This window comes from Perognathus longimembris, chromosome 13, assembly GCF_023159225.1.
Source record: "Perognathus longimembris pacificus isolate PPM17 chromosome 13, ASM2315922v1, whole genome shotgun sequence".
Lineage (NCBI taxonomy): Eukaryota > Metazoa > Chordata > Mammalia > Rodentia > Heteromyidae > Perognathus > Perognathus longimembris.
The window spans coordinates 16,551,511-16,567,162 of record NC_063173.1 but is presented as its reverse complement, the minus strand read 5'-3'; the positions used below and the strand labels follow the sequence as shown (position 1 = coordinate 16,567,162).

Below are 15,652 nucleotides of genomic sequence, written 5' to 3'. Positions count from 1 at the left end.
TTTCTATAAGTTGAAGACATAATATCAGGGCTTTAAGACAAGGAAGAGGAATTTTAACATTCAGTAAAAAAAATGGAAAAAATATGGAGAGAACAAGCAAGAATTTGTGGATATCATCGAAAGACCAAACCTGTGAATCATAAACATACAAGAAGGAGAAAGAGGTGTGTACTAAAGGCTTAGAAATGCATTAAACAAAGTAGTAACAGTTTCCCAAATCTTGACAGAGATAATCATCCAGGTTCAGGAGGCCTTTTAGGCATGGAACACAGGAGACTAGACAAGAACTTCTTGAAGATATATTATAGACAAACACTAAGTATGCAGAACAAGGAAGAATACTGAAAGTCACAAATTCCAAATCACCTATAAAATCAAATCCATTTGAACAACACGTTTTTCAACAGAACTCTAAAAGAAAAGAAAGCATAAAGTGATGTATGTCAAGATTTGAAAGAAAATAACTGCCAACATAGATCATTATATCCATCGAAACTAGCCTTTGTAATTGAAGGAGAAACACAAACCTTTTGTGATAAGCAAAGATTAAAGCAATACGTGATCACTAAGCTAGTGCTGTACAAGATACTTGAAGAAATCTTAAAAAATGGAAGATATATGTCAATTATAAAAATTCAAGAAAGAATAATTCTCACAAAACGAGTAGATAAGCAAATGAAGACAATAAAAGACTCAAACATCATGAAAACACAAATGATAGGAATTACTACATGACTTTAAATTATAATTCTGAATGCTAATATTCTCAATTATGCAGTAAAAAGACACAGGCTTACAGGCTGAAATTAGAAACAACCCCACCATTTGCGGCCTGTAAGACATGTACTGCTCTAGTAAAGACAAATACAGGCTTAAAGTGGAAAGATAGAACACTATATTCCAAGAAAGTTAAGCCTAAAAGCAAGCAGAAATAGCAATATTCAATTCTGACAAAATAGATTTCAAATCAAAATTAATCAGAAAAGACAAAGGCTATTTTATAAAGAACATAACAATTGTAAGCATGTATGCACCAAACATTGGCACCCACAATTTCATATAACAAATGATGCTGTACATAAGGCTCAAATAGAGCCTGACACAATACAAGTGACTTCAGTACCTATTTCTCAAAAATCCATACAGGAAAAAAAAATCAACAAATAGCCAGGTGCTGGAGGCTCATACCTAACTACTCAAAAGGCTTAGATCCAGAACATCACAGTTTAAAGACATACTGGGCAGAAAAGTCACTGAGACTCCATCTCCAAAATGAACAGCAAAAAGTCACACTGGAGATGTGGCTCATATGGTAGCACACTAACTGAACAAACAAGCAAATAAAACAGGCATGAGGCTGGGTTAAAACCCTGGTACTGGCAAAAAGGAAAAGCAAAATCAAGAAAAATTCAGAGTTAAATGACAGTGTACATTAAATGGACTTAACAGGCATCTACAGAATATTCCACTCAAAAGCTGAAGAATATACATTCTCCAGTCATTTCTGGAGCTGTCTCCAAGGCTATAAAGTACACATTAACAAATACAAGCAAATGGAAACAATCTCTTATATTTTTATCAGACCACAATGGAATAAAGCTAGAAATCAATAGCAATAAAAATTACAGTTCAAACATATGGGGACTGATCAATATACATGAATGATCAGTGGGTAATGGATGAAATAAAAAAATTTTCTAGAATCAAATAAAATGGACACACAAACTTTGTGACACAGCAAAGACAGTACTAAGAAGAAAGTTTATAGCTATGAGCAAGTAAATAAAAAATTCTCAATTAAATAACTTAATGATGCAATTCAAATGCTTAGAAAAAAACAAGAACAAGCCAAACCAAAATGACTAGGCTCAAGGAAATAATATAGATCATAACAGAAATTAATGAAATGGAAACCAGAAATTAATACCAAAATATCAATGAAGCAAAAAAAATGCTATGTTTGAATAGATAATTGAGAACCCCAAAGAAATTAACCAAAGAAAAGGAGAGAGCCCAAATTAGTCATATTAAAGATGACAAAGTGGATGTCACAACAAATACCAATGAAGTCTCAATTGTTCATTAGGGAATATTTTAAAAACTTATACCCTAATAAAATGGAAAATCTAGAAGAAATCTAGAAAAAATAGAAGAAAGTCTAGACATATATGACATACCTAAATTTACCTAACAGGACATAAACCATTTAAATAGCTCTTCATAGAGCTTAATTAGCAAATAAATTGAAGCAATAATAGTCTCCCAGTAAAGAAATGCCAAGGACCAGGGGGACTCACTGGCAAATCCTACCAGACCTTTAAGAAAGAACTAATACCAGTGGTCCTCAAATTATTCCATAAAATAGTAAAGAAAAGAATACTACCACACTCATTCTTTGAAACTAGTATTGCCCTGACATCAAAACCACATAAAGACACAACAAAAAAATTATCAGCCAATTTCTGTGATGAACATAGACTCAAAATAGGAAATGAAGAAGTCATAGTATCTATATTATCAAATAACATTAGGAAATGTGTTCCTGTGCCCCCCCCAAACCATAAAGACTCCACAAAAAACTTTTACACTTGATTAAAGTAAGAGAATACAAAGTGTTCAAAATAAAAATACAAAAATAAATAGCTTTTCTATATACCAATAATGAGCAGGCCAAGAAAGAAATCAGGAAAACAGTTCCCTGTACAATAGCCTCAAGATATGCCTGGGAATAAACATAACTAAGGAGATTAAAGACTTCTACAATAAAATCTATAAAGCATTGAAGAAAGAAATTGAAGAATACACTAGAAGATGCCAAGGCTACCTCCCATGTTCATGGGTTAGCAAATCTGATTATGTGAAAATGGCTGTATTACTGAAAGCAACCTATAGATTCAGTGCAGTATCCATCAAAATCCCAGTGTCATTCTTCACAGAAATAGAAAAATCCTAAAATTCATATGGAAGCATAAAATACTCCAAAATAGCCAAAGCAATCCAGAGCCCAAAGAGCAATTACTGTATCACAGTACCTGACCTGAAATTGTACTATACAGCTGTAGTAACAAAAATAGCACAGTACTAACACAAAATCAGGCATATAGACTAATGGACTAGAGTAGAATACTAAAAAGTAAACTCACACAGAAGCCAAAGTATACATTGAAGAAAAGACAGCCTCAAATTAATGGTGTTGGGAAAACTGGACATTTGCAGTGTTGAAGACTGAAACTAGACCCCAGTTTCTTCCCCCTGTGAAAAAATTAATTGAAAATGCAGCAAAGATCTGGGAGCAATAGATGAGCCTATGATCTTAGCAACCTGGGGGAACCAATTGGTGGTTTATGTCTCAAGGTCCACCCAGACAAAAAGAAGTATGTAAAATTCCATCTTAACCAATGACTGGGTGCAGTGGCATATGCCTGTTATCCCAAGTGACACAGGAAGTACCAGCAGGAGGGCGGAAGGCTCAGGCTGGCCAGGCATAAACAAACCAACCTAAAAGGCTGGAGGTGTAGCTCAAGTATAGAGCACCTGTGTAGCAAGTGTGAAGCCCTGAGCTCAGTCTCCAATATTGTACACACAAGAACAGCCTCAAAAGTCTTCCATAAAATCTTTGAACCTAGGAACTTATATCTTTAAAACTTGGAACTTTATAGAGGAAAAATACTTGAAGATATAGGCATAGGCAATGACTTTCTGAATGGGACGCCAGTGCTCAGGAAATACAATTGACAAATGGGATTACATCAAATGAAAAGGCATTTACATATTGAAGAAAATCATTACCAGCCTGAAGAAACAACCTAAAACATGAGAAAAAAATTGTTTCCAGGTATTCCTTATATATAGGATTAATATCGATGTTATATAAAGAGCTCCTAATACTAAGAACCAAAAAAAGCAAGTAATCCAGTTAATAAATGGGCAGGTGAATTAAACAAGCAGTTCCCCAAAGAAAGTACAATTATCAAATAAATACATAAAGAAATGTTCAACATCCTTAGTCCTAAAGGAAATGCAAATCACAACTACATTGAGGTTTCACTTTACTCCAGACAGAATGGCACACATGAAGAAAACAAACAGTAACAAATGCTAGGTGGATTGTAAATCCTACCAAATGCTGTTGGTACATTCTAAATCAGTGCAGCCACTGTGGAAATCAGTATGGCTGTTCAAAAAATAAAAACACTAAATAAAACTACCATATGATCCTGGAAAGCACTCTTGTGCAGGTATCTGAAGGGATGTAAGGCAGCAGATAATAAGGATACCCTTGTTTATCATAGAAATATTCACAATAGCCAGATTTGATGATCTTTCCATGGTCTTAGTACACTTTCATTTCTTTTTTTTTTTTTTGTCGGTCATGGGATTTGAACTCTGGACCTGGGCACTGTCCCTGTGCTCTTCAGCTCAAGGCTAGAGCTCTACCACTTGAGCCATAGCACCACTTCCACACTTTCATTTTTTAGTATTGGAGCATTATGACAAGACCTATGTGCCTAAGCACAGAATTCCAAGTACCATCGATTAAAAGCACAGCGTCTGGATCTAGGATTTTACAATCCAAAGCCTAACCTTACTGAATACAAGCTGTATGATGGTGCACAGGTCTCTAGTCCTCCATTGTTCCATCAGTGATGCAAGAATCATGTCCTCAGCTAAGGACTAAATGAAATCATTGATATAATGCTCTTGATACATGGTAAGTACTCATTAATGTTGTTATTACTTGTATTATCTCAATACTGAAGACCTTGAATATAATATTGCTAAAGTTTTTTTTCTCCTGGTCCCTTCAAGTTTCCTTTGAGCATAGATGTTGGGATAAACTAGTAAGCCAAGAAATAAAAAAATGTTAAAGGTAATAGATGCTTCCAAGTTTTTTTGAGGGTCCTAAAGTATTGTGGAAGACTGGATTATTGTTCCAATTTTTTAAAGCCCTCCTCAAAAGGGATTTGCACGTTCATACCCTTTTCCATTTGTCTTTACAGTTCTCCCTGGTAGATCAGAGAAAGGGTGTTGTGTGTGTGACTTGCTTTGGCTGATGGGATGTTAAGAAATATGATGTAAGCTGAGACCTTAAATGCCTTCACAAATGAGCTTGTCTCTTGAGTTTCCATCACCTGCCAGAAGAACATGCCCACAGAATGCCTGCCCAGCTCCTTGCACTATGAACACTTTAGAAGCCGGTCCAAAGCCTGAAGAAGTGCAGCACAGCAAGGCCAAGCCTTGTAGCTTGCTGAGAAAAATAAATAGCTATTGCAAGACATGGAGATTTTTTTTCCAGTTATGTAGCTATGTAGAAAACCATTAACATACAAGACTTAAAATGTTACCTTCCCCACCCTCCTTTTTTGCTCAGTGCTAGGAATCAAACCCAGGGACTCTTTCATGTTAAGCAAGCACTCTACTACTGAGCTACATCTGCAGCCCACTGCATTCTGTGACAAGGCCTATTTGTAAAACTGGCTCTTGGCTGGCATTGAAAACTAGAATGTTAGATGCTTGCTACCACTGTGTCTAAACTTTCTGTGCAAACAATATGGTTTATGCTAACGTCCTGCATTCCTTCAAGGAGTGTGGGCTTTCAGTATGTACCGAGCAGGGGCTGCCCATGTGACCATACCCCAGTAAGAACTCTGGGTTCTGAGTTTCTTAGGAGCATCCCTGATAGGTGGCAATTCACACAGGCTGCCACAGCTTGTACATTCTGAGTGACTGCCTTGGGAGAAAACACTTGGACGCTTGTGCCTGGCTTCCCTAGACATCAGCCTGAGCATCTTTTCTAAGTCATAGTTTATGACTCCTAGTGGTGAATCATCACACCTGGAGGTAATCTTAGCGATCTCCTAAACAGTTGTGTAGCTGCGCTAGCTAACCAATACAGGTACAGATAACTAATGGTGCTACTATGAATGGATCCGTGTCCATTGGTCTTATACTGATTGTGATGCCAGTTGCTAGTTTGGCTTCATAGACTTCTATACATAACAAATCTTTTGGGTTAAAAGTACCTTGCATCCCTACTTTTCCCACACAAGCAATTCCTGTATAAGGTAAAGGTTTTACCACCAGCTTAGCCAGCTTCCTTTTAGTTGAAGGTTGTATTTCGTCATTCAAAGCATTTCCCTGCTCTCCTAAGCCTGATTTTTGTTCAGCTCTCATCAGGTTCTGTAGCTATTTGACTATGCTATGGACACCTTTTCTCTATGGAGTGCTAATTGGGTTGGATTATGACAAATAATGCTTCCGTTCTAAATGTGTTTCTTTAGTTCCCCTCATCTCTTACTCTGCCTTTAGGCTGTAATTGTTGAATGTATTATATCTATATAACTGTAAACTCCACAAAATTGTAATTATTTTTGGTTTAAATTGTCACTTAATTTTCAAGAAATGAAGCGGGAAAATTCTTCTTTGTATTTATCTAGATATTTACTCTTTATAATGTCCTTTCCTTCCTAGAAACCCAGGTCTCCATCTGATATCATTCCCATTCAGCCTGATGAACTTCATTTATGTGTCTGTTGGTGATGAGTTCTTCCTTATATCTAGAAGCATCTATTTTGTCTTACGTGCTGAAACATACCTTCTTTGTTTATGGAATTCTTTTGTGACAGTTGGTAGTGTGTGTGTGTGTGTGTGTGTGTGTGTGTGTGTGTGTGTGTGTGTGTGTGGTTCTTGTACCAGGACTTGAACTCAGGAACCTCGTTCTCACTTGGCTTGCTTGTTTGCTTACAACTGGTGGTGTGCCATGGAGCCAAGCTTCTGTCTTGGCCTTTTTGCTGGCTAATGAGATATGGAATCCTGCAAACTTTTCTGCTCAGCCTGGCTTTGAATTACAGGCATGAGTCGCTTAGCATTTTTATGTTTTGGTGGTGGTGGTGGTATCAGGGACTGGTTTTGGTTTCATTTGGTTTGGATCCACATTTAAAGGATGTTCCACTGTCTTCTGGCTTTTAGGTTTTTTTTTTTTTTTAATGAGGAGTAGTGACAGGTATGTGTATTGTACTACTTTTCTCAGACCTTCTCTTTATTTTCACTGGTTAATTAGCAATAAGAGCCTTCTGGATTTGTCTGCTTGGGTTTGCTTTGAACCATGATCTTCAGATCTCTACCTTCTGAATAGCTATGATTATAATCATAAGCCATCTGCATCTGACAAACTGATTTATGTGTAAAAAAGAAACAGGACAAGATAAAAGGATTGAACGGGGCATGACACAAGGGGGGGATTGTCCTATGTCTTGTCTATGGTGTTGGTTATAAAGATATATACAATGCATTTGTTAAAACTCCTCAAATTGTCTACTTGAGATTTGTATATTTTGCTGCACATAAGTAATATCTGGGTTATAAAAATAAATATATTTGCAACTTTCTCAAACTTGCAAGTTAGACTGTATCTTCATTAAGTTCACCTAAGAGCGAGATCTTTCCTAGGGCAACCTTGTGAAAAGTTGATTTCTGTTCTCCTTGCTTTTCCCCCTTCCTTCTTCCTCCTTGAAACCACAGAATCCTGAGACAAGATGGGGGACCACTGCAAGCAAAGCTGTAGAAAAAACTTGTTTCAGAATTTTGTCATTTGCACCTAATGCAGGCCTATAATTTGAATGCGTGACTCTAGAAATGGTTGCTATAGTGATAAACCACTTTGCTTAAATAGCATGTATTTTACTCAAAATTCAGAGAAATGGTAACAGTTTGTAGTAATCATGCACTGGTATTACTTTGCAAGGATATGCCGAGAGCTACAGGTTTTGCATCCATTATCACCAGATAAGTTCACCAGATTAAAGTTATGCCAGTGAATAATGAAACGTGTGTATATTTAGCCTGATTTCTTGTTACATATCTTCCCTCACACACGTGGAACCTCCTTTTCAAGATTAATATGAGTTGGGGAAATCAGGCCAAGTGTACTGAATTACAAGAAGGTGAAACTAGAGGAGCCTTGTAAGGCCATCTTTTCTACTATTCAGTCTCTAGTAGGCCCATCTATTCTTCAACTGTCCCAGATGGTGAGAATTCATCGAAGATGGAGGACAGCTGAAATGCCGCTTAGGGCAGCCCCTGCCTCCACCATTCTGTCTGCCTGTAGCAATCAGAGCTGCCCTCTAGCTCCAAGTGCTGCATATGTGCCCCTTCTTCTGCATTCTGGTAGCTATACAGTACATACACACATACATATATATAATATATGCACACACATACATACATATATACATAATATATATGAACCTACAAATGCACATATACACAGTCTTCTTGTTTATCTTTTTTTAGGGTATTTATCCAAAAAACCACAAACAAAATCACAGTAAAACCACCAGCACAACAATGTTCATTGCAGCGCAATTTGTCATAGCGAGAATCTGGAACCAACCCAGATGCCCCTCAGTAGACGAATGGATCAGGAAAATGTGGTACATATACACAATGGAATTTTATGCCTCTATCAGAAAGAATGACATTGCCCCATTTGTAAGGAAATGGAAGGACTTGGAAAAAATTATACTAAGTGAAGTGAGCCAGACCCAAAGAAACATGGACTCTATGGTCTCCCTTATTGGGAATAATTAGCACAGGTTTAGGCAAGTCACAGCAGAGGATCACAAGAGCCCAATAGCTATACCCTTATGATCACATAAGATGATGCTAAGTGAAATGAACTCCATTTTATGGAAATGATTGTTATATCACATTTGTAACTACTTTCAACATCCCATGTGTATCTGTAGTTTCTACTATTGATGATGTTCGTGTATCACCTTCTTGTGATTGTATCTACACTATCTCTGTAATCTTATCTGAGTGAATGGGAAACAGTGTGTACTGGTATTAGAATTAGGAAATTCAAAGGGAATACCAAAATTGAGAGACAAAGGGTAAAATAAGAGAAACAACAACAAAAGCAATACTTGCAAAACTGTTTGGTGTAAGTGAACTGAACACTGCAGGGGGGGAAAGGGGGAGGGGGGAGGGGGTATGAGGGACAAGGTAACAAACAGTACAAGAAAAGTATCCAATACCTAACGTATAAAACTGTAACCTCTCTGTACATCAGTTTTATAATAAAAACTTTAAAAAAAAGAGGTCTCATAAAGACTTCTCTACCCACCACCACCACTCCCAGTCATTAATAACCACTATGAAATCTTCACTGCTCCCTTTTATCTTTTTGGGCTTGTCACAGTGTTTCAGGTATGACTTCATCATTTTGTGTAAAGATAGAAGGTCTTTTTTTCTTTTTTCTTTTTTTTGGCCAGTCCTGGGGCTTGGACTCAGGGCCTGAGCACTGTCCCTGGCTTCTTTTTGCTCAAGGCTAGCACTCTGCCACTTGAGCCACAGCGCCACTTCTGGCCATTTTCTGTATATGTGGTGCTGGGGAATTGAACCCAGGGCCTCATGTATATGAGGCAAGCACTCTTGCCACTAGGCCATATCCCCAGCCCCCAACTTCTTTCTTTCTAAACCAGTGACAGTCGGCTACGATGCCTTTCTGATGTCAGTAAGCTTTTCTGTTTTCTTTTGTTATTATTTTACATCGTTGTAAAAAGAGGTTCAGTTTATCACTGCAAAACATCTGATCAGCATCACCCCTTTTATCATTCTCCCCCATCTCTTCCAAGCCTGTTCATCTCCTCAGGTGACTTGGTTCCATTTTCACATATGTACATTGAATATTATGACCTACCCTTCCTCTGTCTATTCATCCACCTCTCTTCCACTTGACTTCCTCCTCTTCTGACAACACATATTTTAGCTTTCTGCTATTTATTTTGTTAAATTGTAAGAAAATGTCTCGAAGGAGTTACACCATTGCAATCCTCCCCTGACAACACTGTTACAGTAAGGTTTTCTTGCTTACTGTACAATGTTGCTTTAGATGCAGTATCTTTAGACCACTATCTGTAATGACGTTTGCATACTCTTGTGTTCTGATGCATGGATAGCTAGCATCTCACGATGGACATTTAGAATCTCTTCCCAAATAACTGAATATTGAAAGTCCATTGCGATCTTTATACCCCTTTCTACTGGCTTAGGGGAGCATTTGTCCTGTTTGCCTTTTATGACTTATAAGATCTCTTAGTCTGGGCAATTTTAATTTCTATTTCTCTGTCTTATTACTAACAAAACTGTAAAATTACATACATGACAGCAAAGATCACTGAGGAATCTCATTAGCTCTGAGAGAAGAAAACTCAGAGAATATATAGCCTACCACAAAAAGCCCTGAAAAAATTAAGATTTGTTCACAGTCCTAGAAAAATCTTGCCTTGGGAATTTGGGGTTCCAAGGAGAATCATAGCCTTGGCTATTTGGGGGAAAACCTGCAGCTTGATGCAAATAGCATCAAGAATTGCTATAATGAAGGAGTACTCAAAAAATGGGGCGTCTCAGACTCTTCTATGGTACTTGGATTTGAATGCAGGGCTTCACATTTCTAGGAAAAGTGGTCTACCAAGTCGTGCCTCAAGCCTATTTTTGACAGTTTTTGTTTGTTTGTTTAGATAAGGTCGTCTTTCCTTTCTGGGCATATTTCTGGGCTATGGTCTGCCTATTTGGGCTTCCTGAGATGGCTAGGATAACAGCTTCTTTCCACTGAGATAGAATCCCATGAGCTTTTCTACTCAGGAACTGTGATTTTTCCCAAACTAAGCCTCACATACAGCTGGATGGGAGACATGTGCCACCAAGCCCAGCTATTAGTTGAAAAGGGATCCTGTGTATGTGTTGGGGGGCTAGCCTTGAACTGTGATTCTTCTGATTTTGGAATCCCAAGTAGCTGGGATTACAGGTGTGAGCCACCAGTGCGTGGAATCTCAGTCTTTGGAAAAAGTGAGCTAAGAGAATTGTATGACACACACACTCACACACACACACACTATTTTACAAGTTAAATACACACACACACACACGTCTAAGCACTGCAGTAAACCTTTGCAAAAATGTCAGTATATTTGCATTGATGTTATCAAGGAGCAAAGGAACAAATATTCTCATTTGTTTCAGTGTAGCTATTTTTATGCCAACCCTGAGCCCTAATTAAAATATGGTTGTTTATGTTAACTTAGCATGTATTAAACACCAAACTGACAAGAAAACAAGCCCTTATACGCTAATAGTAAAAGTATAAGATTGGTACAACATGGAGACATTTTTCAAAATTATAAATCTATATGCCTTTTCTCTAGGAATTCCACTTGTAAAATATATATTCTATAGACATAGTGATACACATACATTTGTTACGCATGTCTCAGACTATTCACAGAATTATTTGTGCTGGTGAAAGTTTCTTTCATGTGAATGAACTGGCCACAGAAATTATGTACATCTACATAAGAGAACTATTGCCAGCTAGAAAATGAATGAGCTTTCTTTATGAACTGACCTGGAAAAAATAGTATCCATATTGGACTACTATTTGGGCAAATATATGAAAGAAAGCATATAGTTTGATGGATGGAGTTGAGCCATATGAAATCACCATTATTAAGCTAATTTTGACTTACAAGCAATGGAAATGGCATATTTTCATAAAGATGCATGGACTCTCTCTAGAAGTGTACACTTTAAACTGATAGCTCTGGTTATCTTTGATAGAGATAGGATTGAATTAACTAGAGGGACAAGGAGGAGATTTTGAACACTGTGAATATTATGAGTATGTTCTACATATTTTTTAATTTTTAATTTTTTTTTTGCCAGTCCTGGGGCTTGAACTCAGGGCCTGAGCACTTTCCCTGAGCTTCTTTTGCTCAAGGCTAGCACTTTACCACTTGAGCCACATCTCCACTTCAGTTTTTTCTGTTTATGTGGTTCTGACGAATTGAACTCAGGGCTTCATGCATGCTAGGCAGTCACTCTACTAAGCCACATTCCCAGCCCTCTACATACTTTTTAAACCACCAAAATTATAAATACATGTAATTGAGGAATGTAATTTTCTCATATTTTACTTCACAATGAAACAATATCATGTTTCTACACCAAAGCAATTAGACATTTCTGTTTAGTTTCCTTTTTCCCTTCTACTTTTTAACAAAAGTTCTGAGAGTTATATTAAGATATTGTGTCAAGGGAGATTGTGTGCGTGTGTGTGTGTGTGGGGGGGGTGAATCTCCATCCCTTTATCTCTAGCCGTGCCCATAGGGACTGTTTCTGAATATATCTTTGGACTACAGCTCTGAGTCTACTTTAAGGACTCAAGTGCATTAACAAATGGAACAATGCAGAAGAATAGAAATTTATCCAGCTATGAATGTGAGAGAATTAAAAAGCAAATGATTGGATCCCTATTCCTATTTTATAGAATACTATTTGTAGTACATGTGCAGAAAAACATTTTCTCAACTACTTGGTTAATAACTCAGAATACACGTAGAAATGTCAAATGAGAGGAAAGGTTATACTTAGATTCAACTTTTAATAGGATTTGTATGTAAAGTTAATGCAGTTTTATGAACTGAAATTTTCTGATAGGCTCCATATATTAGACACTAGGTCTGTACTAAAACAGATACCAGAATGTGTTGTATTTTCACCTACTGCTGGATGTGTGCTTTCAATGAAGGGATATGACCTGTATTAGTAAGTGTTAAAGAATTCTAAATGTTTTCTGCTTCTTGAAAGAGTATGTGGGAGCAACTCAGAAGTTTCCTTAGGGGAAAAGGTAGAGAAAAGGAACTTTTTACATCTCAAAATGTATATAAAATACTTTTCAAGCTACAAAACACTTGTTAAACATTACCTGCTCAAGAATTCACATGCATTGTTGGGGGGGGGGGCATACTGGTGCTAAAGCTTGAACTCAGAGCCTGGCCACTGTTCCTTAGCTTTTTGCTCAAGGCGGGCCCTCTACCAGTTGAGTCACAGTTATACTTCGGATTCTTTAGTAAAGATAGGAGTCTCATGGATAAGAGTCTCACAGACTTTCCTGTCTCTGGATTTCAGCCTCCTGAGCAATAGAATGGTAGGTCTAGGCCACAGACACCTGCCGTCACATGCACTGTTATAAAGTACAAGGTGGCTGATGTTCTGAGGAGGTGTGCATTTAAGGGATGTCTGTAGTAAACATGCAGAATAGATTTACTCTTTCTTGAAATATAGGCACAAAAGAGTATATAAATAACCCGGTTTGTTCAAGTCCTGGGGACTCATTTATTCATTGAGCAAATATATATTAAGTGCCTACTATAAAATATCATCATCATGTCAGAAGAGTTGACAGAATAATCAAAGAAACATCAGATCAATTTGTATTGTGTTATGTGACCTCCTTTCCCATGCTTTGAAAAATGTTAACCTGGTTATGTTAAGTGGAGAATCCTTTCCCAGATCATTGTGTGGAGGCGAGAGCTTGCTGCGTCTGCATTCCATGCCTTGCCCTGACCAGCTCTGTATGTCTCCTGGGACATTTCCTGCTCTTTCAGAACTCTGCCCAGCGTAATTAAAAGTGATTGTTTTAAAAAAATGTCCCAGGGTTAAAGTGAACTACTTCCTTTGTGACCCTGTCCACCTCTGCTGTGGAATCAGGTGACCTGAGAAATTTGATTATCCGTTAAAATCCTCCTGCTTGTTCCATGTTTTATGCTCATACATTACCTGGGTGGCCATTCCCCTGATCCATTCTTATATGTAAATCTTTCTACCTTCACCAGTGAGGAATTGGGACTGTAAGAGGTCTGCAGCCTGGCCAGATGGTATGCCTGCCTGGAATTCACAATGGAGAATGGGGAGCATGTAAGACAGGACTAGATGTGGCCAGATGAGGACCAGATATTGGTAACCAGGTTAGAACAGTGGTCACAATGTCCTGTCCTGGTTAGGGTTTCTACGTACAAGTGATGGAAATCAGGAAAGATGAATTCAATTACATCCAAGTGGACTTCTTTATGCTACTGACATTTCTTTTTATTTGTATGGCATTGGGGATTGAAAGAGCCCTGCAGTTTGCTTCACACCCAGCATAAACAAACTGGTTTGCTTGAAGATGCTTTTGTGCATTTAATAATAATGCTACAGTGTGACTAGTTGTATTGCAAATCTAGAGAGTGCCCATCTTGCAAATCCTGAACAAAGCATAGTTTCTTGCTTGAGTTGGTATATATGTTTTTGTGTCTGAAAATTATTAACTTTAGCCTTTTCTTTTATTTGTAGTCTACTGCTGGTGGAAAGACTATAGTTGCAACTAATAAGAAAGCAAGTATAGGCAACTGGGACTCTTCAAGCTCCACATATAGCAAACGCCTCCCAGGTGAACTCAAGGAAGAACTAGGGAAAAACCCTGGGACTTCAGGCCAAGGAGTAGCAACCAAGCCCACTGCTAAATCCACTGCTCCATCTCGAGGCAAAAAAAAACTCTAAGATCCCCTCCTATGCTGAACCGTGCAAAAACAAGCTGCTCCTTCTAGTGCTAACAGGAGGATTAGAAGGGCAAAGATGGCCTCTTAACTCCACCACGCCCTGCCATGTGTTTGTACCAGTTAAAAATTGAAGGTAGTTATCTCCAAAGCAGCGCAAACTGCACGGGGCATAAAGGACAGCCACCAGCCGGCCTGCCGCTGAGCTCAACTCAAGGTATTTGAGGGTTTAGGAGACAGATGCCCTAGGGACATAGCGGTGGGCAACCTTGCTCTGTTTTACTTCATCTCCTTATATTTAGGCACAGTTATTTGTAAGGGAAAACAAGAGGCCCAATATGGCAATGGAAGCCCAAATAATTATGTGCACTTGCAGTGTAGAAGACTTTGTTAGGAAATGACTAACAAACCTGCCCTAGGCAGAAGTGCTTCCGTCCTTCACGTGTGTCCTTGTGACTGTAGTTGCTATAGGTTGCTTAAGACAACGTATTTTAAACATAGAAAAATAAGATATTTTGTAACTGCTTGCCATTCACTTGCTGCTAAATGTATTGATTAAATCATTTCATTGTGTTGATAAAATCAATAAAAACCAGATGTTACATATGCGTGTTAATTTTTATGTTAGTAGGTGGTGAATACATCAAGGCCCTCTGAACTATTGCTGCAGTGGCAGGCACACCTTGCTGGGGAAGAAAGAGCCTGGGAATAGCCACAAGAAAAAATATAGCATTGCTCTTAGTATTGTAGGTTCTCCTTTCCACCTAGGAAAGTATTTTTCCACTGGAGATTAATGGGAGAATAAATGCCTCACAGTTTCCCAAGCAAATTTTAAAGAAGCAATTTGCATCTGCTTCTACCTTCATAAAATAATACGTAATTTCATTCCAACCACCCATGAGATTGTCAGTTCTCCTCCAGAATGACCCACAACTGGCCAGCTAGCTGAGCAAGCCATCCGTGGCCCGAGGAAGTATGAATGTGTTTCTTGCTATTAACTTAGAAGATACCACCGTGGTTCAGAATGGGCTTTTCTGACTGAGGGGGTTCTGCTAGTGTTCATTTTCACATGCTTTCTAGAGCAAACTGCCAGTCAAACGTGTATACAGTAAATTGTCTACATTTCATTTTAAATCTAGGGTTGACGTGGATTCTTCTAAGTATTTCTCTCTTTTTGGTTGTTATTTGAAGCTCTATGGGACCCACCTACCATCTCCTGAATTGGAAGCACTCTCTTGGGGATTTGTGAGCCAGGCTTTGGAGCAGGTGCTGTG

At 38.1% G+C, this 15,652-nt stretch overlaps 1 protein-coding gene across 3 annotated transcripts in view; it reads left to right on the top strand.

Moving 5' to 3' along the window:
- Positions 1 to 14,968, top strand: part of Stk33 (serine/threonine kinase 33) — a 142,488-nt gene extending 127,520 nt beyond the window's left edge. For all 3 annotated transcript variants that reach the window (XM_048360326.1, XM_048360323.1, XM_048360325.1), the window contains one exon: positions 14,176 to 14,968. In XM_048360326.1, the coding sequence (XP_048216283.1) occupies positions 14,176 to 14,382 (207 nt within the window). In that variant the 3' untranslated portion in view covers positions 14,383 to 14,968. The remainder of the gene's footprint in view (positions 1 to 14,175) is intronic.
- Positions 14,969 to 15,652: the final 684 nt, after the last annotated feature.